Source organism: Phodopus roborovskii, unplaced genomic scaffold (genome assembly GCF_943737965.1).
Source record: "Phodopus roborovskii unplaced genomic scaffold, PHOROB, whole genome shotgun sequence".
NCBI classification, from domain to species: Eukaryota; Metazoa; Chordata; class Mammalia; order Rodentia; family Cricetidae; genus Phodopus; species Phodopus roborovskii.
The window spans coordinates 26,827,926-26,855,163 of NW_026126571.1; the positions used below are offsets into that span (position 1 = coordinate 26,827,926).

At 39.1% G+C, this 27,238-nt stretch overlaps 1 protein-coding gene across 4 annotated transcripts in view; it reads left to right on the plus strand.

Annotated features, from left to right (window-relative positions):
* Lmbr1 (limb development membrane protein 1) overlaps nucleotides 1–27,238 on the plus strand; it is a 120,186-nt gene that overhangs the window by 81,549 nt on the left and 11,399 nt on the right. For all 4 annotated transcript variants that reach the window (XM_051203151.1, XM_051203152.1, XM_051203153.1 and 1 more), the window contains 6 exons: nucleotides 9,895–9,975; nucleotides 14,246–14,322; nucleotides 14,843–14,920; nucleotides 17,845–17,918; nucleotides 18,116–18,206; nucleotides 19,878–19,944. In XM_051203151.1, the coding sequence (XP_051059108.1) occupies nucleotides 9,895–9,975; nucleotides 14,246–14,322; nucleotides 14,843–14,920; nucleotides 17,845–17,918; nucleotides 18,116–18,206; nucleotides 19,878–19,944 (468 nt within the window). The remainder of the gene's footprint in view (nucleotides 1–9,894; nucleotides 9,976–14,245; nucleotides 14,323–14,842; nucleotides 14,921–17,844; nucleotides 17,919–18,115; nucleotides 18,207–19,877; nucleotides 19,945–27,238) is intronic.

The window sequence follows — 27,238 nt, forward strand, 5'->3', positions numbered from 1 at the left end:
TATTTCAGCTCCCTTTCAACTGCAGTCTGTGCGAAAGATAGTGTTACTAATGGTAGCATCAAATATGAAGGGTAAGTGGTGGTCTTAATATCTTGTTTAGTTCAAGATCTACAGTGTTTGTATCTGAAATAGGAAAGAACCAAACCATTGTTTTGACTGTACCTAGCATTCTATAATATTCCTAAAGCTGGTTGTTTTAATATTTTGCCCTTGCTTGTAGTTACTAATAGTGAAAGTATATTTTCACGCCCACAGTTGTATTGGGTATCAGAAGTCGTATAACATCAGGTTCATAGTCATCGTCAGGTGACATCAAGCTAATAGAAACTATAATGTTAATAAATATGAATGTTGCAAATAGAGTGGGCATAGAAATAGAGCTTGTATGTGTGTCTGTGCTTCCTCTACAGACAGCCTCAGTGTTAGAACACAAAAACAGATCCACTGGAGATTTGGATATGAGGCTTCAGCCTCCAGGTGCTTCATTCATTGGGTTTATGGGGCTTTGTGTGGTGACTCTTGGGACAGTCCTTTTGCTCTGTGAACCATTAGGAGCCTTGAACAGCCGCTTTTCTGCCCAAGTTACTTGAAATAATATCAGAACTTGAAAAATCTCCTGTTCTTGGAGATGGGATTGCTGGTTAAATTTAAAGTTGTAAACAATTAAAATTTTATAATTATTTGTGTCAGATTTTCCAATCTATCCATTTTTGCTTGTATGCTACATTAAAAAATAAATATAAAGATAATCTGTTTATGCTGAATATTGCTACTTCCAAAAAATACTAACAGGAGACTGAATTATTTAAGGTACATGTTTTTGTGGAAATCATTTTATTTCATCAAGCTATTTGAATTATACATATGCCTAAGTTGAAATGTATATTTCTTTTAAAATATTCTGTTATTTTAAATTAAATAATATCTGCCCTTGAACATCTGAAGCTATCATATATATTGAGACTGTTTATGTATTGGAAAAAGTATAAGGGCAGCTCAGTTACTGAAGAAATGTGGGAGTTTGGGAAATTCTGTTATTTTGGGAGCAAAATGTTTTCAGTACCATACCAGTTCTTCAGCTTAAGAATAAAGCTGGGAAGAACGCCTTCAGCTATTAGTTTTCCTGAATCCAAAGACATGGGTGGGGCAGGATCAAAAATACCCATTTGATCAAAGTTATTGGCTCTGAAGGTATTCTTACCTGTGTAAGGAAGATGAAAGGTGTTGTTTTTATTGCATGCTAGTAACAGTGTAATTTTGAACTAATTGGTGTTGAACTGCCAATCACCTGGGGGGAATGCAAATAGATACTCTTACAATTTCCTTTGAGGTAGTGAAATCTTATGTCGGGGCTGGAAGAAAAACAGAATAATACCGTGAAATTGACCTTAAATGAGCTGCTTTGTGGTTTTCTTGGAGAATCCCTTTTTATTTTTCAGGGCTTGTCTAAACAGGTTTTTGTCTACAATTTGACTTATTGACTAGACAATGCTGACACTGAACATTTTAGGTTTGTTTTGAAATAAAATAATGATAATATAGTTTTTAGGATATTTTCATTTTTGATGCAGCTTAAGTTTATGTAAAAGTTGAGTGTTTGTTTACAGTACGTCTTAAGTCCTCATTATAAATGACCAAAGGCATTGTTGCAACAATGCCTTTGGTCATTTATAATGAAGGGTTCTATCCCACAAAGCTTGCTTTTTGCTTGGTTATTAATTACCATGTAATGAAGGAGGGGAGTGCCTTGGAAAACTGTTACTTCAGGTGACTTAGCCGAGGACAGTAGGAATATGTTCTTGATTTTTATGTGAAAGATAGTAGTTACCAATTACCTCTTGTATGTCTGGAGTTTGGTGACCTAAAATAGTAGCACATTTCAGAAATGTGACTTCAGGGTGTTAGAGAGATGGCTCAATGGTTACTCTGCCAGAGAACCTGGTTTGATTCCCAGCACTCACACACAACAGCTTACAACCACCCATAACTCCAGCTACAGGGAGTCTGAAACTCTCTTCTGGCCTCTGAGGGTACTACATGCATGTGGTGCACAGATGTAACATGCAAGGAAAACACCCATATGTACAGAATGAATTTTAAAAAATGTCAATTCAGTTATTTTTCTTTGAAGAAGCATGCATTCAGTATTATAGACATTTGTATTGAGTTCTGTAGACATATCACAAGGTAGGCTACTAGTCTTTTTACTTAATTTCAAATTGATACTGTCAGACACTTGTCTGACAAGTTCAGAATATTCATCAGTTATTTGCCAAGCCTCAAACTGATTATTGTAAGTAAAATATTACTGTTAGCAAATTTGCACTTTGATTTAAAGATACTTGATAATCTTACAGTGCTGTGCTGTCCTTCCTTTGCAAGTCTTCTTTCCTTTGGAGATGCCCACTGACTTTGTAACCTAATTGCTTCTTTTTTGTTTTGGTCGCCAGAATCTCAAAACTAAATTTGTAGTCCAGCTGTTGTAGCTTTGGGTCACAATGCCCTGAGTCACTGTTCTATATTTAGCCATACTCTTGTAAAAATGCAAGTTGGATATTATTTAATAAAATAATGAAGCCAAGGTACTCTGGAGACAGCATGGAACTTTAGCCAACATGTGGCACTAGATCTCTATCTCTAGAGATGATCAGAAATGAGAGGGGACAACTGGGGGACTGAGGATCTGTGACTTTTTCTAGGCTCTTAGGAAAGAAGGCCTTTGATCTCCATAGTGAGACTTATGTGGCTCAGCAGTCCTTTGGACCTTTGCTTGAGAATGGTCATGTTTGCCCTAGTACTCAGGCTAGCCTTCCTCTAGGTCAGTTCTTTTCGCTACTTGCCCATTAGTCCCCCCAAGACAAGAGCTGGTGACCTTCCCTTCCAGTTGTTTGAAGGACCACCTACCCTAATTAGGTGTTCAGGGCCAGTGAAGAAGAGAACCATCTGACAACTGAGACCTACTTAATAGTGCATTGGAGAGTCAAGACAGAATTTGTACCTAATCTCCAAAAGTAACAAGATGGGCCAAGGAGTTATATTAGAAAACAAAACTACCCAGAGCTTAAAAAAAAAAAAAAAAAAAAAAAAACCAAATAAAAATTATTCCTCGAGGTAGATAAAATAATGCTTACCCAAAGATGCCCAGTCCTAATCCCTAGAAAGTGTGACTATGTTACTTTGCAGGTATGATCAGACTAAAGGTCTTGATATTGTACTGACATTCAGGGTATGAAATGAAAGGGGACTGGCCGAAGAATGGGAAAGACAATGGAAGCACAAGTGTAGTAGGAAAGCTCTTGTGAATCACAGATCAGAATATGGGAGGATGAAATCGTTAATGAAATAATAAATGTGGACTACAGGTAAGGTACCAATGCAGGCACACATGAGAAAAGATAAAATACATAAAGAAAAAATCCATGGCAATCAAGCTGAGACTTGAACGCAGATTCAAAGCCAGAGAGGGTCATAGGAGAGACTGCCACATGCATAGCCATACCTCTGTTATGTCAGTGCTCTATGCTTCTGGCCCTGAACAGGGGTTTAAAAGATAATTTATCCTAAAGAATTGGACTTCCAGAAATGATAGAAAATTTACTTACAAAAGAGAGTTCAACAGAGAAGTTGAGCTGGTGCCTAACTAGAGCCTTCCCCCTAGTGTAGTTCTGGAAGGTACTCTCCATGCTCCGAAAAGAGAAAGGTAACCACTGATGCAGCTCTAAACTCTGATCTACAACAGTGGCCTGCCTGCATGATACACAGGGCAATAGTGGCACAGATACCGAGAGTCACCAACTGCTCTCTGATTGGATGTAAGGCCCACTCTAGGAGTTAGAACCCAGGCCTGACACTGCTCAGGTAGCCAAGAGCCTGAGGCTATGGAGGTCATGAGCCTAAGGGAAAACCAAATACTATTGTCTTGCTAAAGGAACATAATAATAAAATAGCTCCTGTATATCTGTTCTGCTATACCTACACATCCATTTCTTGCTCAGCCATCATCAAAAGTTAAATGGGTACTACCACAGAAACACACAATTGAACAATGTGTAGAGAGTGAGGGATTTTGGAACACTCAGTTCTAAATGGGATGTCTTCATCAAACTCCCCCTCCCCTCAGGAACTAGAAGAGGAGGTAGAAAGAGCCAGAGGGGACAGAGGACTCCAAGGAAACAGTGTCTTTCAGACACAACAGGTCTGATGTACACACGAGCCCACAGAGACTATAGCAGTATGCACAGGGCTGGCACAGGTTCAAGCCAGATGGGGTCCTAGCACTGAGATGAGAAAGTAGATGCTAACTCCCATTCTTAACCAAGAAACCATCTCCAATTGACAAACCATTTGCAAAGAAAAATTGGTTTTCTTCAATGGAGTCTCACGGGGTACATTAACCACACTTAAGGCTAGACTCCAGGCTCAGCAGTAGATGACCATCAAACAAAACAAAACAAAACAAAACAAAACAAAACAAAAAGAACTCAATGGTATTTTTGTTGACTTTTGTCTCCTATTGCTTTGTTTGGGCATTTTTTTTTTTTTTTTTTTGTGGCCTTACTACTTATTTGCTTGTGAGTTATGTTTTCTGATTTTTTAAAATGGATTTTGTTTGTGTGTGTATATGTTTTTTGTGTTTTTTGTTTCTTGATTTGTTTCCAGGCAGTGGTGGCTCATGCCTTTAGTCTCAGAGCTTGGGAGGCAGAGGCAGGTGGATTTCTCAGTTTGAGGTCAGCCTGGTCTACAGAGTGAGTTCCAGGACAGCTATAACTGTTTCACAGAGAAACCCTGTCTTGAAAAAACAACAACAACAAAAATTCTGATTTGGTTTATTGTTTGCCTGTTTGTTTTCTTTTTTCTTTCTTTCCTTTTTCCTTTTTTTTTTTTTTTTTTTGTTTTGTTTTTTGCTTTTTGAGACAAGGTTTCTTTTCTCTTTTTCTTTTTTTTTAAGTTTATTTATTATGTATACAGTGTTCTGCCTGCTTATATACTTGCAGGCCAGAAGGGCACCAGACCTCATTACAGATGGATGTGAGCTATCATGTGGTTGCTGGGAATTGAACTCAGGACCTCTGGAAGAGCAGCCAGTGCTCCAGCCCCTGCCTGTTCGTTTTCTAAAGAGAAAGAAAAAGAAAGAAAGTATAGTTAGGAGGGTGAAGAAGGTGAAGAGGATTTGGAGTTGGGGCAGTAGAAATAGTTATCAGAATATATTATATGAAAAATTATTTTTAGTAAACATATATGTTTAAAATAGATAGTTCAGCTAGGTGGTGGTGGTGCATACCTTTAATCCCAGCACTCGTAAGGTAGAAGCAGGAGGATCTTTGTGAGTTCAAGGCCAGTCTGGTCTATAGAGTGAGTTCTAGGACATGCTCACAAAGCTACACAGAGAAACCCTGTCTCAGAAAAAAATGATAGATAGTTCAGCATCAATTTACCATCTGCAACTTGCTATAGGCCACTAAATAATGTATGCAGTTATAAAGGGTTTTACACACACATTCCCCAAGATGTCACTTATTGGTTAGGGCAAAAAACAGTATTCATGTGTTCATTTCACATCACTGTACTGAGAACTGAATTTATGCCAGACACTATGCTAATGTCTATACTGAAAGAAAAAATGTAGCATTAGTCTTGAAATATTATTTCAGCAAGATGAAGATTTGAAGGGAAGGGTGAGAAACCATAAGGGAATGATTAGCTAATGTGGTGGTGAGAGTTTTACCTTGACACAGTACTCTCTATACATAAAAGCGGGCTGTAGGTGAAGGCTGTTTATACTGATATTATAATGAAAAAATCTATCCCAATAGGAGAACTACAAATGAGAAAGAAGGTTAGCACTGAAGTTCCCAATGAACCTCAGGAAACAATCAACACAGATCCTTATAGCTCGGAAGAGAAGGAAAAGAAAAAAATAAAGACAAGGTAGAATAGATAATCCACACATTTGCCCTGCCTAGAGGAGAAGCCCCACTCCTCACACACCAGTCTGGCTTGTGGGAGGCACAGTTTAGTCCTTTGATGTCACTATTGAGCTGCTAGAGAACCACACTGAGGCTTGCTCTTCTCGTACATTCTAATCTTAACTTTGGGTTTGTGACCTACTGGAAAGCATCCTGATGGATCCATGCAGTTCCACAGGTGAGAGTAGTGAGACCAGAAAATCATGAACCTGAGAGGACAGAAAATTCCAAGGAGAAAACCACAATAGAAAATTGGAATTTAGCAGACAGGAAAATGTTGGAATTAGCCAGTTTAACAGAACAAAAGAAGCCTATTGCTAAGTCATCTATGCTTGATTTATTCCTTAGAATCTCCCAAAGTCACAAAGTGGCACCACCAGGTAAGGTAGAATGCACTAAGATAGCTAGGGCTCATTGAAAAGCTGTCATGGAGTGGCTTAATCTCCATACCCTTTGCTTCCATCCAAGGTGCCAGGCACATGCCTCTTGTCCATCTTAGTCCATCTTAGTACAGACAAGATGGAGGTCAGGAGGGTTCTTCTCAGGAACTGCCCAGGAGGAAAGTTCTGCAGCTCTAGCAATAGGAATCACTGGACTCCTACGTGTGAAACTCATCTTGTCTGAAGTTCAGACCAGCATTTACTTCTCATAGCTTCATTTTTAAAACACAAACAACTAAGACTGATGACGGGGGAAGCCTCCCATGTGAACACAAGCAGACATGGGCATGTGGATATGGGGCGTATGGAGGAAGAATGACTCAAGAAGAAATGCTCCTCATACCCTCAGATGGACAAGGAGGCCACTTCATGAGAAAGGCCAAGGCTCTATCACCTGGGACATCAAATTGCCTCTTGAAACTTAGAAATAAGAAAATAAGCCAGAATGACAAAAATAAGTATAAGAGGTAAGAATTTTAGAGACCACTTTAGTAGAGACAGCCTCTAGCTAACAAGACATTAATTCCAGACAAGGCTAACAGAGAAAATATGAAAAAATGACAGGATCAAGAAATTGCTCTCGTCTGTGTATGAATTTTGGGATTGAGAATGCTCACTGTGTTTCCAACACTGCACTGACATGTATTCACAGCAGGAGCACTGGGAACAAAGATCCTGTGCAGTTTACAGTGTCTTTGACAAGCAGACTGAGACTTGCTGCAGACTTCTCAAAAGCAGTGCTGAAGCTGTAGTCTCATGACAAAAGGCTCCAGCGGGTGGCGCTAGTTTGCAAGATGCAGGAGTTCTTGACCTTCCTAACGCTGAGACCTTTAATGCAGTTCCTTGTGTGGTCACGACCCATAACTATAACATTATTTTTTTTTTTGCTACTTCCTAGGTGTAAGTTTGCTATTGCTATGAATTGTACTGTAAATGTCTGTGTTATCTGATGGTGTTAGGCAACCTATGTAAAAGGGTCATGACCCCACAGGCTGAAAAACACTGCATTAGAAAGTAGCTCTTAGCTTCAAAAAGCTGGAGGCATGTCCTTGAAAGGCTATTCTGTCTGTGATTCCTTCCTCTCTTTCTGCTTCCTGGCCACCGTGAGGCGTGAAGAATCAACAAAACACCTCTTGGTGAGGTGACATTAGGAAGAAGCAGGCATTGAAAGAAGCCCAAGCAAATGCTTGACACTGAGCTTTGTGCACATCTCATTCTGATAAGGACAAAACTTTTAAAAATTGACCGAAGACTAAGACAAATAGTGTGGAAAGCTGATGTACTGGGTTGTTCTGAAAGCAGGTACTGCACTTTATTGACGGTAATAGGGTGAACTGGCTATGGAAGAACAGAATAAATGAGGGTGAGCTACTTAGCACATCATCTTGCTCAGGTCCTGCTTGCCTTTTCCCTGATAAAGCAAAGCTTTGCAGTTTTCCCTTTCCCTCTTATGTTTCCTAGCTGAGGAAGGAAGCAGTCCTGAGGTTTCCTTCTGGGTTTAGATGATTAGGTTGACCTCTCCCTGCTGTGCTGTGTTCATCAAGGCTCCAGAAACAGACCTGACTGAAGGCAGCTCTGACATTCTTACCTCTTATACTTTACTTATTCTTGTCATTCTGGTTTGTTTTCTTATTTCTAGGTTTCAGTGAAGAAAAGACAGACGCAGAAAGAAATCGAATTTTGTTGGACTGGGCTCTCTGATGGGAAAACCAAAGCAAGCAAAACTCAGAATGCTTATCATATTGAGTTGAATAGGGAGGCAGGGTTATTGCAGAGCTGAACAAGGAGGCAGGGTTAGTTAATCTGAGCAATAACAGTCTCTGTAGGCGAGCAGTCCTCAGACCATAAATAGTCCTGGGGGAGGGCTATGGTGTACATTTTTCTGTACTCACAATCAACATTTGCACTTGGGCCTGGAAGGAAGGCTTTGCCATTAATTTTCCCATGGGCCTGAGGCTTTGTGGTTTTTTTCAAAACAGAATTTCTCTGTATAACAGCTCTGGCTGTCATGGAACTCACTTTGTAGACCAGGCTTGCCTTGAACTCACAGAGATTTGCCTGCCTCTGCCTCTCAAATGCTGGGATTAAAGGCGTGTGCCACCACCTGCTGGCTACCAATGAATTGGTACCTAATAGAGATTGAACTTCAAATAAGATTTAGCTAAGGGATGATTACAGTGAAACACTCACAGAAATGCCAAGCAAATAAAACCCAAAAAGGAAGGAAAACTTTAAAGTTCTCAAAACAGAATTTTGGTTGCAGAACATTTAAGAAAATAATCATTATGAAATGATGTTTTCAAAGAAACATCTAACAGTCCCTCAGCAAACAAATGCACATTCATAATAAAAATAAAAATAATCATTTAACAGTGGAGGAAACACAATCTGGCACATTTGTATCTGGGGATTTAAATTTATCTGTTTCAGGATTTAAGAGATGAAGTAGAAAGGACAAGAAGATATTATACACAGACTACTAGAGAGAAAAGTAGAAAGTGGGAATGAGGACATATACCTGAAGTAACATGAGATGTGATCTGATGCATTTAGGAAAATGTACATTTAAGTAGTTCACCACTTTGGCAAAAGTTCAGCAGTTGGCCACATCCAGTGCTGGTGACGATACAGGCATTTTGAAAATAGAAATTTTCAAAAGCTATTAATAGAAGTTGAAACTATTACAATAATTTGAATTACTATAGTACATAAAAATATTTGGGAACTGTAAACTTTAAAGAACTTTTAAAACTGCAAATGGCCCACCATTCTGAAGTTTGGAAATCTGTCTCACAGAAATAATAGAAGCAAATGAACTGGCTATATTAATGTTCACCAGAATACTGACAAATGAAATAATGCTGAGTGAAATCACAGCACACCCAGATTGTGGTATGTACACTCAGCTGTTAGGAAATGTTTATTGACAGGCAACAGCAAACGGTCGACTAATGTTTCTGGTTTGACATTTGTCTAAGAATTCGGATGAGTGAGAAAACCCATATGTAAGACAGAAGTTAAATATGAATGTGAAGGAAGCCACGGAAGCCCCAGCCACACTGGTGATAATTGTCATCTTAGGAAAGCAAACTAGAGAGTGCAAGGTTTTGACTCCTTGTTCTTGCTATAGTAAGTACATAAAAAGATTAAGATAATAGATCAAGCAAGGAAAGACGTTTTTCTAAGAAACATGCTGCTTCATGACTGTAATTTTGATACTGTTTGAATCAGAAGAAATGTCTATGTTTTCTGATGGTCATAGGCGATCCCCGTGAAAGGGTCATTCGACCTCCAGCGGGGTCTCAACCCACATGCTGAGAGCTGCTGCTTCAAATGGCAAGCTTTTGAGTTTTCGTGTGACTCACAGCATCATTTGTTCTTCCCACCTATCAGTGAGGCCCAGCTGCTCTGTATTTCCACTAGTGGTCTACCTGCTCTCTGGTATGAGGGCTTCCACTGCTGCACTTACAATACCTCTGCTTTCCTAGGGCTGTCCTCATCAGTGGAATACAACACAAGGGAATTGGAGCAGGAACTTGAGAGTGTAAAGACCCTTAAGACAAAATTAGGTAATGTACTTTTTTGGATTTATTTGTTGGTCTGGGATAGTTATTAAAAGACTATAAATAATCTTGATATTTGAAAATTTATGAAAGTTTAGTTTGTTTTAAAAATTATCTGTGTTTGGAGTCATTGCCTGATCCTTCTTATGGGAGAGAGTAAGTGTATATTCTCTGAAATTACTTTTTAAGGCTTATTTATTTTTATATGTATGAATGTTTTGCCTGCATGTCTATCTTTGTATCCCCTAGAACTGGAGTTATTGGTGGTTGTGAACCACCTTTTGGGAGTTAAACCACTGAGTCATCTCTCCAGCCCCTGAGATTACCTTTCAAATACATTAATATTCAAAGATGTTTGGTTTTTGTCTCTTCACTTGAGTTGATTTTTTCCTGAGTGTGACTGCACATTCCAGGGTGGGTGTGGAGATTGGAGAACGACTTGTAGGAATAGGGTCTTTTTCTTTCCAAATGTGGGCTTTGGGGATTGAACTTGACTTGTCAGGCTGGTGGCAGGTACCCTTAGTTACTGAGTCATCTTGTTAGCCCCACTTGTTTTATTTTTGAGAAATAATATGTAAAAATATCTCTGTCAATGTTATTTTTTAAAATGTGCTTTTAAGGTGTCATTTTTATGAGTGATAGAAGGTAGTTTTTTATGATGTGCCTTAATGTGGTTTTCTTGGTCTTTGGTTCATCAAGTTTCTTGAATGTGGGAATTCATACTTTTCATATAACTTAGAGAAATTTTAGTTGTTAGTTTCTTCAGATATTTTTCTTTTCTCCTCTGTGTTACCCTTTCCAGGGACTTCAGTTATTTGCAGATTGGCTGTAGCTCAAGGCTGACTCTCTGTGTGTTTGATTTTTGATAGTTTCTGTTGCTGTTTTACTCATCTCAACCTTTCTTCTGCAGGTCTGGCCTGTCTCTTATCCCAACTGCTGTGTTTTGTTCTCAGACACTGGTTTTCAGTTTTGCTTGGGCCTGTTATCTTCATGCTGTTAATTGACATTGTTCAGTCTGTTTCCTATAACTCTGGTGGAAAAGAAGGATTATAGAGCGTTCTAAGTATGTGTGTGCATGTGTGCTCACCTGTGGGTGCATCTGCATGCCAGTAGTAGTTAATACCAGATTTCTTCCTTGGTGCTTTCTTCTTTGTTTGTTTTTGTTTAGACTTTCAACTTATTTTTACTTTTTTTTTTTTAAATTGAATCTGTAGCGCACTGATTTGGCTACTCTGCCTGGCCAGAAGTCCCAGAGAGCTTCCTGTTTCTGCCCCTCCCCCCCTCCAGCCCTGGTATTAGAAGCATGTGCATTATACTAGGTTTTCTTGTATCAATTCTGGTGCTCAAACTCAGGGTTTGCACAGCAGGGACTTAACCAACTGAGCAGTCTCTGTAGCCCCTCCGAGATCTGTGCTGGTTGTCTATTGTTTTGCCAAGCTAGAGTGGTGGTTCTCAACCTTCCTAATTCTGAGATCCTTTAATACAGTTCCTCATGTTGTATTGACTCCAAACCATAAAATTATTTTTGTCTCTACTTCATAACTGTAATTTTGCTACTGTTGTGAATCAGAATGTAAATATCTGCATTTTCTGATGGTCTTAGGTGACCCCCAAAGGGCTGGAGATACGCAAGTTGAGAACGTCTGAGCTAGATAGAGCTAGAGTCATTTGGAAACAGAGAATCTCCATTGAGAAAACTCTCTACTAAATTGGTCTGTGGACATTTTCTTTTTGATTAATGATGGATGAGGGAGTGCACAGCCCATTGTGAATGATACCACCCTTGGGGAGGTGGTCTGGAGTAGTGTAAGAAAGCAGACTGAACATGTCATGAGGAGCAAGCTAGTTAGCAGCATCCCTCTGTGTCCGCTGCATCAGCTCTTGCCTCCACATCCTGCCTTGACTTCCTGTTCTGACTTCTCTTTAGATGATGTACTACAACTGTAAGCTGAAATAAACCCTTCACTCCCCAGGTTATTTTTAGTCATGGTGTTGTATATCACAACAATAGAAACCCTAATTAATACAAAAGCTACATCTAATCTCGTTGCCTGTGAATTCTGACATCTTTGTTAGTGCTTGATAAATTTCAAATTATTGGCTTTATTTCATATTATTGTTTTTATTTCTTTGCATGCTTAGCAATTTTTGTTGGGAAAATAGGCATTTTGGGATGCTGGCTTTTTTTGAGGAAGAAACTGGTTTGAAATGCAGATAACTAATTCACTTTCCTGGCTCTGAAATATCAATAGGTTTGACCAGAGCAGTACTGAGGGACCTGCTCCACTCCTTGTAGACTATTATGTTATATTTTTCTCCTTTGTGTGTATGGGGGCTGCCACCCTGCTCCCAAGTGAATCACACATGGAGTCTTATTATTACTTATGAATGCCCGGCCTTAGCTTGGCTTGTTGCTAGCTAGCTTTTCTTAAATTAACCCACACACCAGAGCTGGCCATCTTCCCCATCCTGGGCAAGCCACCCTGGGCAGACATATGTGTGTCCTTCATTCACCAGGCTCTAATGGTGCCCAGCAGGACCCCTTATCAATTTTTTATCTGTCCCATTTTCTTTGATTTTTTTGGGTTCTAGTTGAATACACACTAGACTTTCCCCCACTCTTTTATCATTTTTTTTCCACCCTAGCCTCTCATGCTGTCCTCTGGTTGGCTCTGACTTTAGTACCTCTCAGCTGTGGCATAACTGTTGTTTGAACTTTTTATTAACTCTTTCATTTCACATTTACAGTATTTTTCAGCTCTAGGATTTTCATTTGGTTATATTCATTGGTTCAGATTTGTGAGTTTTGTTGTTTTGTCACTTATTTAGTTGAATATCAATTAAGGTCTCTTCCTATGAAGTCTGTGTGTGGACCAGTTGAGGGTCTGTTTCTGTTGGCTCCTTTCCCTCTTTGTCTCCTGGTAATGTTTGACTGACTTTTGGCTATTTCTTAAAATTATAGAAACTGAAGGATATTTTCTTCTTTTGGGTATGCTGTTAGAGTGGCCATATGCTGTGTCGCTATCTATATTCCTAGGGTATTGCTTCTAATTGATTTTGACTCTGCTTCCTAGTGAACTTTGGGCCTGGCAGCTTTGCTGGGCTCCAGGCTTCTCATTTACATCTCTCGCTGCCTTTTCTTAGATTTTCCACTACTGAGGCCTTGAGGAGGAAGGCATCTACATGGCAGGCTTACCTCTTTCCCTGTTTCTTCTCTCTGGAATTTCGCTCTCTCCAAGCTCCCCCCTCCCCCGACTCTTTTGGGTTTCCTGAGGGTTCGCCTCAACATTGCTGCTGCTTTTGCCTCTTTTACAAATGAAAAGGGAAAAGTCTCTCTCTCTCTCTCTCTCTCTCTCTCTCTCTCTTTCTCTGTTTGTGTGTGCATGTGCACATGAGTGCACACATGTCTACTCGATTGTATGTGTGCTACATATGTGCAGGTGCCTACAGAACCCCTGTAGCAAGAGCTACAAGCTATTGTGAGCTATTGTGGGTCTAAGAAGCAAACCCAGGTCCTCTGGATGAGGAGCAGGCACCCTGGACTGCTGAGCCACTCCAGGTCCTTGCCACTCTGGACTGCTGAGCCACTCCAAGTCCTTGCCATTCATTGGCTCTTGGTTTCCACTTGATTTCTTAGAGTCTTGGGCCCATGTCAACTCCATATTGAAAAATGCCTCGCTGGGGATGGATGCCCACAGGGAGGGCTGGGGCTTACCTCCACTACACCACACAATGTCAGCCTCTTTCTTTCCTTATCTTGTTGCTCCAGTACACCTAGAAATGGTTTCCAAGTTCAATACTTCTTCCCTAGTGTTCATAGCATGGGATGGGTATGGTATAAAGTCGTTTGTTTCAGCTAGAAGGGAAGTTCCCTTATAATCTTTGGAAAACAGATGCTCAGTGTTGGACCTGAGACTAGAGGGAACTGTTGTTCACACTCCTTTATTCATTCAAATATCTGCCTATATCAGTATATATATGTGTATCAAGTATATATTCTTAAAAGCAAAAGTATTTCCTTAAAAGCAAAATTGTCTTTACTGTGCTGAAATTTAAGCTTTATGGGATTGAACTTTTCATGTAGTAAGCTGATTTTAAATGGATTTTTAATTTGTAGAGGAAAATAAAAAACTATCTTAAAATTTATGTTTTTTGGTTTTGGAAAACAAAAATTATGTAGACTGGTTACAATATAATGAGGTATGATGGAATTATGAACCTGGAGAGAATTTTTGGGAATTGCTGAAAATTTTTATTTTGGTTATCTTTTTAATAGAGAGGCGAAAAAAGGCTTCGGCGTGGGAGAGAAATTTGGTGTATCCTGCTGTTATGGTTCTACTTCTTATTGAAACAGTAAGAAGTTACTTGCTGGCTTAAATAAAGTGTGTTGTCTCTTGTTTGGTGTTTCCCTTAGTGGAGCTGTTTCCAGTAAACTTGGTTTCTATCAACAGAATCAAGATCTGAATGTATCCCAGTTTGTAAAAATTCACTCGAGCAAAAAATGGAAATGCATGATAATTAGATAAATCCTTAGGTTGCACTTCTTCCTGCAGTAGGAACTGAGGTTTTGCTTGAGGAGAATTAAGGAAACATAAAGCATGGCTGCTGCTCTAAAAGCTGCAGGAATGGGTTCCCTTCCAAGATTAAGTGTGATAAAGCTCACCCCAGTAAAGTCTGTGGAGCTCTGGGCTTCTCACTAGGAAGTCTACATAGTAAACCCATCTTTGTTGTTAACTTCTGTCATAAATGTTTAGAATTTATCTTGGAGTTCTTGTATATACTGTACTGTCCCCCATTGTGAAAGAGACATGTGATGTGTGTTGTCAAAAGTAGTGTTTGAAACTGAGACCTGACATCTCCCTCTCTGTTGCAGTCCATTTCGGTCCTCTTGGTGGCGTGCAATATTCTTTGCCTGCTAGTTGATGAGACTGCAATGCCAAAGGGAACACGGGTAAAGTTAAATGCATTCAAAAGTCTTTTTTATATGTGTGTTTGAATATTTTCTAAAAGTTCCTGGAAACACCTTTCTGGATATAAATATTCCAAGTCCTATGAATTTCTCTGAATAAAGAGCTTTCACAAACATGTTCATAAACACATACACACACACACCACACCACACCACACATGCATGCACTCACACACTTTTGTTTCTAGGGCATTTTTTTTCTAAGTATCAGGGTTATTTATAGACTGTCAGACTTGATGTTGATTTTTACTGACATTTTTATTTGTATTTCTTTAAAGAAAATGCATGCTATGAAATAGTAATATATAAAGAGCAGATCTACTAGATTAAACAAATTTGTTATATATTGGGAAAAGTTGAGGGAATTGTGTGTCAGAGGGATCACAAAATTTATGAAATTGCTTAAGATGTGTGGTTATTAGAGGAAAGTCCAGATGTGCTTTTTTCATGAGTAAACTTTTATCTGGTTTAAGGATTGATGATTCCAATAGTCATTGGTGGCACATGCATGTAATCTTAGCATGTAATTCGGAGACTGAATGTTGTGATTTTGAGTTCAAGGGTAGCCTGGGCTACACATTAAGACCCTATCTCAAAAATAATCCCAAATAAAAAAGTTGATGATTTTGTTAGATCCTGGCATATATTTGACTTTCTTTTCTATTAGGAAGACATATATCATTATATATTCATAGTTAACATACTGTCTTTTGTCACCCTTTTGCAATGCTCTTGCCTCAGCCTCCCAAGTGCTGAGGTTACAGATGTATTCCCCTATATGTAGCTTGCACACTTTTCTTGCTGTCTATAAAGTTTGGAAACACCCCTCTTCTGCTGCTGCTGGTGGTGTGTGTGTACACACGCATGCATATGCACATGTCTGTGCATGTACAATACATGCTTGTGTGTATGTTTTGGGACAGGATCTCATGTTGCCTAGCCTGGCCTCTAACTCCCTGTAGAGCCAAGGATAGCTTAACATGATCCTCTTGCTCCTATCTCCTGCATACTTGGGTTACAGGTATGGGCCACCAGATCTGGGTGCTTTTGAATATATAAAGTGGTATTTGATTTACATTTTAAAGTTCATTTTGTTTTCCTAGGTCAGTAGCCTTTCCAGCCCTCATAGTGGTGACATAAAAACCCTCCTGAACTTGTTATGTCACATATCTCTGTAAGCCAGATGTTGCATTTTTTCTCATTAGAAAAAAGTCAGTCCCTATCTTAATGCCTTTCTTTTCATGTGAGATGAAGATACCCTGCTTTTAATTTCTTTAGCCATTTTCTTGACTTTACCAACTATCAGTGTGTCTGGGACCTCTTGCCCCCTTATCACCCTTGATTCACCCAGCAGTTCTCCCTTGAGTGTCTTCGGCAAAGGACACTCCTCTCTCTGTAGCTCAGCTTGGTCTTCTTTATTGCAAAATCCCAAACCAGGAAGTTGGTCCTGTGACTTTCATTGACTTTCACCACACTTTAATATGGTGGAAGAGCAGGGTGCATTTTGTGTCATCTCTGTATTACACAGTACAGTGACTTGTGCCTCCAGAGCTCCCTGCATGCTCCTGTAAATGTATGAGCCCTTTTAAAATTTTCTCCTAGTCTCTCTTGAGAAAGTGAACATTCCAGAACATTTTCCCATCTTGACTCGTACACCTTTATAGGGGAGGAAAGTAGGGTCTTTTCCTTATTCAGCACAGGGTTCAGGTGGAGGTCTGAGTAGCAAAAGGTATAGTGAAAGAAAAGTGGATTGGTTTATTTAATATAAATTTTATGAAAGCTTAGCTTCCATTTGCTGAGCAGTGGACAGTGGTGGCCGTGCTGGGCCATGACGGTGTGGAGTGCTGCTCCTTAATCATGATCTCCACAGCTTCTGGTCTTGCCTTCAGGGAGGAGGAGGCTCCTCTTCCCTGGGGTAGGGAGCACAGCACCTACAACAAGGGGCCTTCCTAGGGTGCCAAGTTAGGATAGTGTGTCCAAAATCTGACCACCACCTCTCGGCATTGTCCATGTTCTCTTAAACGACAAAAATGATACCCATGCCATGACTTTATCATGTATGGAATTGCCATGCTTATTCTCCTTTATGTCCAAATTAGAGTGTATATATATGTGTGTGTGTGTGTGTGTGTGTGTGTGTGTGTGTGTGTGTGTGTGTGTGATATTATCTATTGGTTTATATTTTATTAGTCTGACTGCAGTTTGCTTTACCTCTGGTATTGTAATTTAAGATAATCAAGGGAATGGTGATGGACATTCAGAGATCATATTTTAATCTCTAGCAGTAAGCTTTAAAAGTACTGTTTCTATTTTAGTGGGGAGTGATGTTTGCTGTCAGTTATCAGCATCTGGACATTATTCTGTTTTGTCTAAGTTTTGGTAAAGGTAGGTCGTGAGATTGAGCTAATACTTATGAAAATATATGCACTGCTTTTTGTTTTAAAATTACTTTAAGTTTTTTAAAAAGTGCTAGCAGTCACACATTTGTAATATTGAGGAAAAATTTGGGAAAAGGAAAGTGGATATACATTAATTGTAAATATATCTTAAATTTGGTAGACTTTATGGTATAATTTTTATATGTTGCTTCCGCCTTGGTTTGCATCTATTTTCTACTAGTCTGTTTTAAAAAACTTCCTGAAATATTCAAGATGCTTTTCTCAATAGCAGATTGTTCCATTTTATAGCAGTAATTATAATGGTATCATTTTGGCAAGGGACTTAAAAGTACAGTTGAGGTAAATCAGGTTAATTTTGAACCTTTTAAAATTATTAACATGCTGCTGAGTTTGTGATGAAGTCAGTTAGCCTTTGGGAATTCATGCTATTCTAAGGTGTTGACTGTTCCCAATTGGAACTGTCTTGTGTAACGGGGTCCCTGGTTCTGAGGAGTGTCTTCCTTGCAGGAGCCTGGGATAGGAAGCGCCTCTCTCTCCACTTTTGGCTTTGTGGGAGCTGCACTTGAAATCATTCTGATTTTGTATCCTTTCTTCAGCTGAATATTACGTCTGTTAACAAGTTTTCTGTCAGTTCCTGGGACAATGGTAATTTAGTAAGATTTGGCTAGAAGGTCCTTATCAAACCTCAATAGCTTTTTGTTGTGTTTCGCTTTTTCTGTGGGCTTCAGGCTTTGGGATATGTGCATTCTCTTGGAGCATTTTTCCTTCATTCTCACAGCTATCTCATGGTGTCTTCTGTTGTTGGTTTCTATAGCCTCAGATTTTTTGGAAACTTTACACCAAAGAAGGATGACACAACTATGACAAAGGTAAGGTAAAGTCTTAGGTGCTGGTGGCTTTTCTTTTGCTTCCAAGACAAACAAGTGCTTTAGTTAGTAATCACCCTGAATGGTTCATCTGGGCTGATAGGTATTTGTAAGCAGCAAACACACAAAGGAAGATTTTCGGAATGTTGAGTGACTGGGAAAGGATGTGCTCTGTGTAATTTGGACTGCGTCCATTCATTTGTAAATGCATAGAACTACAGAACTTGGTAACTAGCTGTGGAATTCTCCTGAAAGGACCCCTTTTCTTCTTAAAGAAACCATATTGCTAATGAGTAACTTGGACTATGCTAACTGTACTTCAGGAACTTTTCTGAAATCTGAAGAACTTAATTGCTACAAGTATTAGAGACAAAGTATTTTAATTCTGAATAATTAAAGTGAGAAGGAAGAGCTCTCTGTTCAGAAGCAATGTGGTCTGAGGCTAATTTGACTTTGTACGATATGCCATTGGCCAGAATAATAAAGACTGTTATCTTACATAATAAATGGATATTTGTAAAATATTCTCACAGGCTGCCTAAGAAGAATGATTAAAAACTGCTGGCTTGTTTCCCTTTTTATTATGTGGTCTATATTTACAGCCTATTTAAATTATGTATTATGTATATATGTTTGTATATATGTATGCATGTGTATGGCAAAGAACTCTCTGTACAATACATATTACATATATGGGATATCTATCCATCTGCCCAGATGCATAATGCTACAGATTCTTTTTTTATTGTCCTAAGCATTCTTTTCTTTTTTAAATTTATTTAAAAATTTATTTTTCATTTTATATACCAAACTGAGTTCCCTCTCCCTCCCCTTCTCCCTCCTCTCACCTCTCCCCTTCCTGGGACTGACAGCTGGGGAACCTGCATAGGACTGAATTAGATCCTCTGAATGTGGTGACAGTTATGTGACTTGATCTGTTGGGGGTGGGGACTGGCAGTGGCACCAGGATCTATCCCAGGAGCATGAACTGGTGTTTTGGAGCCTATTTCCATGGTGGGATACCTTGCTCATCCTGGATACAGGAAGAGGAGGGGCTTGGTCCTGCCCCAACTTGGTATGCCAGACTTTGTTGACTCCCCAAGGCTACAGATTCTTGAAAGTCAATAAGTAGCCAGTATCTAGTTGAGGTGATTATAAATACTAATTGGTGTTTTTCAGTGGCTCTTATTGAAGATGGAAGAGTAAACAGAAGATACATTGAAAATGGATTATAAGAGTTTAGATATTTTGGTTTCTAATGTTTTCAAATCTAAGCCTGAATCTTATAATAGTTAAACAGATCAGAGTAGATATTATATAAAAGAACTTGGCAGCAACGAACTTTTAAGATTTAGTCTGAAGTCCAAAGGTATTCTTTTTCTAATCTAATAGTCGAAGCTTTCAAATTAACAACTGCATCAATGATACAAAATGTGTATTATTTAAGTATCCTATGACTTTATATTTCCACCTATATTATATGTATTTTGTGGGATTCATAGAGATGGCTTTAAATGGGAAGGCCCATTATGTTTAACTTCTACTCTAATGGTATCATCAAGAAGTTGCCCAGTGCTCTGGGTGTCTGCCCTGCACCTGGCTTCCTAGAGAACTGTGAGCCACTCTCTGCCACCTGCTGTTTTACTGCTCACTGTTCTTTCCTTCTCTCCACAGATCATTGGGAACTGTGTGTCAATCTTAGTCTTGAGCTCTGCTCTGCCTGTGATGTCAAGAACACTGGGTAAATTTTACTGAGAAATATTCATTAAACATCCATATCTTTATAGATGGCTTTACTAAGTCTTTTTAACTTTTGCTTTGTAAATTGTTTTTCAAAGTCACCTTTAACATATGGTACTTCTTTTACATTATTCTGTTTTTCATTTGATTATAGGGTCATACCAAAACAAGTGCTTTTCTTAAACAAAGGCCATTTATTTTTTAAGCACGTAAAACATTCCTTTTCTAAACAATAGACTCCCCCCCCCCCACTACATTCACAAGTTGGGCTTCTGAATCTTCTAGTGTGGAAATTATGACTTTTAAAAACAGTTTAATACCTAGAAAATACGAAACCAATTTTTTATACATGAAGTGTCTTTCCAAATGTATAGTTTAATGTGTGGTTTTGAAAAATAGAAATTTGTAAACCCATTTTAAGCTGCTTTGTGTCCATGAAAATGAGCTGAGGTTGATGTGCAGTCCCTGGGAGCACACGCTTGCCAATCATAGCATCTCCTTACACTGTCAGTGTGCAGACAGGTTTTCATCATCTTTTAAAAGTCACTGAGAGTTGAGTCATAAGTCACTTGGCCCTTTTTATAAAGCATCGTTCTAGGCTGTGTGTTCTTGGCTAAGTATTGTTTCAGGCAGAAGTTTCTATTAGGCAGTTCTATATAATTCTCTAGACTTAGGTTTTAACTTTGGAAATTAATGATTAGACATTGACCACACAGATTTCCTCAGTGAACCCTGGCTGTGGTTTCAATAGCACTTGTAGGCTTGGGGGTTGCTCTTCTCGGACACTGCCTCCGTTATTGATTCAAGGCTCATGCCATCAGTGTTCCAGCCATGTCAGAAAGTGGGAGCTTTGTAGTTTTCTTCATAATTTTTTACAAAGTCTTCCATATTTTAATAAAAAATAGAATTAAAGTCTAAGTGTAGAAGAGACCTCTATTCCACCAGCCATTTATTTAGTGGGTATTTTCTTTTCTTTTTTTTTTTAAATGTCTGATTGGTAGGGTGCATCTGCTTACAGTATGTTAATCTTAAAACATGCTCATTAGTGCTACCTTTTGAAGCTAAATGCTATATCTGTTAGCACAGTCCAGCAGATAATGGTAGTGATCAGCCACCTTTCCACTTTAAACCTTTGTAAATTTTATTTATTGTACTTCGTTATTTAAAAGTAATTGATAATCATTAATGTATTTCGATTTTGTGGGAGAAAAAAATCACATGCCACATATAGACTTAATACAAAGAAAACAAATTATGGCAAAATTTACCTTTTGAAGCCTGACAAATTAAATTCCTGAGTAGTTTGCCATAGAGATAAATAAAAAGGAAAAGAAAAAAAGATGGAACAATTAAAATGCAGCTGAGAAGCTCTTGGACCCAGCTGTCCAAACAGGATTAGTGGAGTGCGCTGCGGTACAGTGAGTCATGTGGCGCCGTGTAAGACAGCGGCACGCACTGCAATACGTGTTATGCCCAGTGGCACTGAATAGATGAAAAGAGTAAATACGTTAAACAGATTCACGGAGGCTTTCTGCAGTATTAGAAAAGCAAAGTTCTAGACTAGAGATAAAGCCTTATTTTAGTATTATGGGAAATGCAAACTAGAGAGTTACTTTGTAATTCTTCTGTTAACGCTTTAGGATTGAGTCTTTGATTTAAGAAGGTGAGACACAGAGAGCGGTGGTGGGTGAGTGTGCCCCTGCTGAAGAGCAGGATTGTGATGCCCCAGCTGAAAAGCTTGAGACCCGAATAGAGGGTGCATTAACCACATTCCTAGCTGTGAAAGTTTCCCTCTCTCCTCGCCTCTCACAAGGAGATCTGACCTCAGCGTGGTCTCCTTTGCTCCTGTGAGATCAGCCCACAGCACCTGTCATTAGGAGAAATGGGACACAGCAGAACAAAGTATAGAAGCTAACATAAAACTTTTCTCTATTTCAATGATGATCTCAATAATGAACTGAAAGTACACTGAATCCAGAGTGCCATAGTTAATTTGGTGATACAGTTTCCAAAACAAAACAAAACAAAGCAAAATAGGGAATTTCCTTGTAACTGTTTTCCTTTAAAAATTATCAGTTGCTATTGTTGCTGCATCATGGGTACTGCAGTGTACAGCTCAAGGTTTGAGTGCACGATGTGACATAACATGCTCATTGAAGCATTACTCTCAAATAGCTTGCTCCATTTGAATGGGGAAAATGTATTCATTGAAAAATGTCCACTAAATAACTTAATAAGCTTATCACTTGCTACAAAGAAGTTGTGAGGGTTATTTTGAGCAGGCATTTTAAGTCAATGAAATGAATGTAGTTTATTGTATGTAGCAAATGTAAGATTCTTGCATTCAGCCCTTTAAAACCTGTAAGAGCATTGTGCCGCCTACATTCTGCTGCATTGTTCTGCTGTGTGGTCAGGCTGTGGTTGTGAAGAGTTCCTGTTTTGGCCTAGTGGATGCTCTTAAGCAATAGATTACTGTTTAGTACAGTCTGAGTGTGACTAGAGGAGATGGTTGCAAAAAGGTGAATTCATAGCAGTGAACCAGTCATCTGTAGATGCCCAGCCTTCTCTGTTTTGAACTATCTGTCTCAAATAGTTAACAGCATGTTCCTTATAGTGCTCTGCAAAGAAAACAGTAGAGGGTTGTTTCTCATTATTCTTCATCTGAAGTCCCAGAGAAGTTTTGTCAGTTGCAGACAGTTGTCTTTGAAATACATTTCCTAATTATGTTTCAAAGTTACTTTTATTTTTATCTTGGAAACCTTTTATATACTTTATAACTTACGAGTTATGCAAGGTCCAAATGCTGACTTATAAAAAGTATTTATGATACTGAAACAAAAATACCTTTAGATCAGCTTGTACATATTTTAGGTATCTCCACCTATTCCTCATCTGAGTCCAGCAATCTGTCATCTAGCAGGAGATAAGGTGGATTATTTTCTTTTGTTGCATCTTGATTCAGAGACATTGTTAGAAATCACTGTTTCTTGAAGAATTTTTTTATTTGGGTAAACTGTTAGTCTTCCCTCTGGGCTTTGCCTGTTTCCTGTTTCTTGAAGTAAAATGGAAGTAAATGATGCCTTCATAGAAATCCATCAGTGGCAGATGTGAAACAGAAGTGTAATTTAATATATTCCAATTATGGTATCTATGTAAAAGTAGTTTCAAAATTCATACTGAAAATTTCTCAGGAAAATTATCTATAATATCATTATATCCAGTTGAATTAAAGATAATAACAAATAAGCACTTTTAATTAACTTAAGTCTATTAGTGTTCCTTATATATTTGAACATTAAATTTGAAGATCTGACATATAATCTTGCATTATATGTCAGAGCCAGAAGAGCATCTGGTGATGGTCTTTAGCTGCCTGACCTGGCCATGCTTTCCAGTGCTGTGCTGGTCAAGGCAGTTATATGTAGCTGCCTGTTGATAGAGATCCTAAGCTTTAGCTTGTATGATAGCTGTTCCAATTGGAATCATCTGGTGAGAAGGAGCCTTAAGGGTACACTTTAGAATGTGAAGATGTCAGAGCTTGACAGTTATAATAAGAGTCTCATTTATACTAAGAAGAGAGAACCTTAACCTAGCCGAGGGAGTAGCTACAGTGGAACACATGCAGTCAACTTGGAGATAGGGGAACAGGCCATTCAGTTGTAGAGAATGTTTAAAAATAATTATGTAATTAAATACATGAAGTGTTAGTTTGGGCTGAAGAGGCTTCTGAACATGATTTTTTAAAAAAGTTTAAAACGATTTTCATTAATTTTTTGAGACTGTCACATGTATATACAATGTATATTGATCGTATTCACCCTCCTCTCCTTAACTCCTCCCAGATCCACACCCTAACACCCCCCCCAATACTCCTTCTCAACTTTGTATCCTTTTTAAAAGCCCACTGATACCAATTTATGTTGTCCATATAGTGTGGGGCCATCCACTGGAGCATAGACAACCTACCTGGGATCAAATCTTTAAAGAAAACTGACTGCCCCTCCCCAGAAGGTATCAGCTGCCAATAGCTTCCCAACTACAGTGGGTGGGGCTCATGAGCTCCTCCCTGCTCCATGCTGGAATGTTGCCTGACTTGGTATTGAGCAGGCCTTGTTTGGGCAATCACAACTGCTGTGAGGTCATATTCAGAAAACACTGTTTGACTCAAGTCCTCCCTAATCCCTAGCTTTATAATCTTAATGCCCTCTCTTCCTTGATCAGATCTGAGCCTTGGTTGGGAGCTGTGATATAGATGTCCCCTTTGTGGTTGAGAACTCTCTCTCTCTCTCTCTCTCTCTCTCTCTATATATATATATATATATATATTTTTTTTTTTTTTTTTAATCAGTTGTGACTTTCTATGTTAACTACTGCCCACTGCACAAAGAAACTAATTTGATGAGGTCTGAGAGCTGCACTAATCTATGAATATGGAGATAATTAATTTAGGGGGCAGATTGAAACTTTGTCTATTTAGGAAAATAATAGTAGTATGTTCACCTCTGAGGCCTATAAAGCTCTCCAACCATGGGTTTTTGGTCAGATCTATAATATCTGCATACATTTCCTTCTGTAAAGTAGGCCTTAAATCCAATCAGAAAGTGATTGGCTACCCCTATAACTTTCATGTCCTTGTTGCACCCGTGTGCTTATCTGGTGGTTGCTATTGTAGTTCACAGAGTTCACAGCTGGTGAGATTGTTGCTGACCCCTCCCACCTGTACAGCACCTTCCAGTACTGTGAAAGCTTATCCAGAAGAGAGGAAGCTTCTAGTTGAGTGCCAACTTAATTTCTCCATGTACTATGGCCAAAGATCATGCTTTTAGTCCTAGTCCCTTCTTCAGTTTCCAAAAGTCACTTTGTTTTATAGCTTTTCAGGTTTTCTTTTCTGGAGGTGTGTGTATGTACTCTATAGGAAATGCTAATTGTCATCTGCATTTTACCTTGTTTCAAATTCTTTTGTTGGCTTTGTTGTTGCTTCTAAAGTCTTAACTCTATGCTGCCCAGGGGGAGTTAAGAAGGAAAGGTTTTGAACTTATTTCCCATCAGCACCCAGACATCTGAAAGTGAATTTCAAACCAAACCACTTAATTAGGTCTGTATGTGCGTTTGCTTGCTGATTTCTGGCTTGTCCCATGCTTTGGCATTTGACATTTGTGATCTCACATCCATATCTCTTGCTCATTATTACCACCCACTTCCCCCTGTTTTTCTCTCCCCCTTTGTCAATCCCTTACCTGTCTCCTCCATTGCTCCCTAACTATCACTTATCATTTGTTCAAAAATACACATCTCTGACCCACCTTGCCCCATGTTAATCAAAGATCAGCCTAACTCTGGGTTGCTCTGGGGTCCCACTCTGTATTGCCCAAACAAGGCCTACTCAATACCAAGTCACTGCAAAAGCAGAGTTCATTAGTCTTTGACACTTCCATCCAAGAGGCCAGATCAGAAACATAAAAGTTACAGTAGTGTTTCTGCTATCTTGCAACCATCCCCTTCCCATCCACCTTGTTTTCCTCTGAACACCTGAGAGGAACCCACACTTAAGTACATTCTGGGCTTTCTTGTTCTTTTTAATTTTGAGGGGAGTAGGGTAAGAAGATTTGAAGCTAGACCAAAAGAGAAAATGCCTCATCTGAAAAGTTCCTTCAGGAAAGGGCCAGATGTTTCCATCTTTGAAATTGGTTCTTTCTTGGACTCTTCCTGTTATTCTCCATCATTGGATTTTAGTTATTTGAGTTTACATACTGAAGTTCACCTGGCTACTTCATTAAGTTGCCTTCAGTTAGAACAAAGTGTCTTCATAGCAAGTAACAGTCATGAAACATAATTATTTGAGACACATTTCCCTGTCTCTAAGCTTTAGTTTGTATGCTTCCAGAGCCTTCTGCCTTTGGCCGTTCTTTACGATCCCAAGACTCCTAGTTCTTTGAGGTGAAGTAAAAGCCTATGTTGCAGGTAAAATGTCTCAGGTTTTTCCACTTTCAACTTTGCATTACATCTGCCTATTTGAATTGATGTTCTTAAGAAACTTTTTAGTCCTTAAAGGATGAGAGCCGGTCTTCTTGCATCTTCTTGTCTTACAGAGCCTTAGTTCATAAGCTCATATGATGTCCTGGAAGCTTCTTGTTGACGATGGCTGTTTGCGTGTAGGTAAAGTCATTTCCAGATGCCTTGCCTCAGTCCTCCATGTCATCACTTTCATGCTTTCAGCTTGTTTGACCAGGTATTATTTCAAAAGACCCTTACATCAACAGCCAAAGGGTGGAAACAGCCTGTCAGATGAGAGGGCAAGCAAACTGTGGTATGCAGCACATCAAATAGAATGTTACTTAACCATAGATGCCAGTCAAGAGACAAACACTGTGGGGTCCTGATTCCAAGAGGAATTGCAGTAGTTGTCTACAGGGACAAAGGCAGGTGGTGGCTTACCAAAGGCCCAGGAAGGAAGGATGGAGAGTTGCTTGGGAATACTTTCAAATTTGCAAGATAATTTTGATGGTGATGGTTGTAAGTAATGTAACTATTATTAATAGTACCAAGCTGTGCATTAAAATGTTTATATTGGTACATTTTATGTTACATATCTTTTACCACAATTAAAAACAAAGGAAAAAGAAGTCTTGATATATGGCACAAGGTGGATGGAACTTGGAAATAATCATATGCTATAGCCTATCCACAAATGGCCAAATGCTGTATGTTTCCAGGGATAGGGGCAGGGGTGAAGACTATAGAGTCTCAAGGGAAAGTGCCTTGTGGAAGTGGTTTCCCTTTGGAGAGGTACACTTATGTTGGAACTGGGGAGAAGATATTTAATGCCTTCAAATTATTTGCCTAAGTGGTTAATTATATGTTGTGACTTTCATCTCAGTTATTTAAGAGGAAAACCCATTGCTTAATATGTGCGTAGAAAGCATTGTACTATTTATTCCCTGTCATGGCATTGTCATGAATGAGGAGGCTTCACTGTTTGGCCATGTAGTTGCCTTTGAGTGTTTCTGTTGCCTTCCAGTAACATGACCCTAGCGGGGTTGGAGGGAACAGGTGAAGAGGATACTGTGGGTAGCCAGAGTGGTATAGATAGTGCTCACCTTGGGGTACCGATTCCACCCTTCTCTGTTCATCTCCCCTCCCTATCGTAGCCTCCCTCTTCTTGGCAGTGCTGGGGATTGGACATGCAAGCACATGAAAGGTAAGTGCTCTATTGACTGAGCTAAGTCCTAGCAGTCTTCTGACAAGCACTGGCATGAAGGGTTTGGCTGTTGTCTATTTACTGATGTATTTATTGT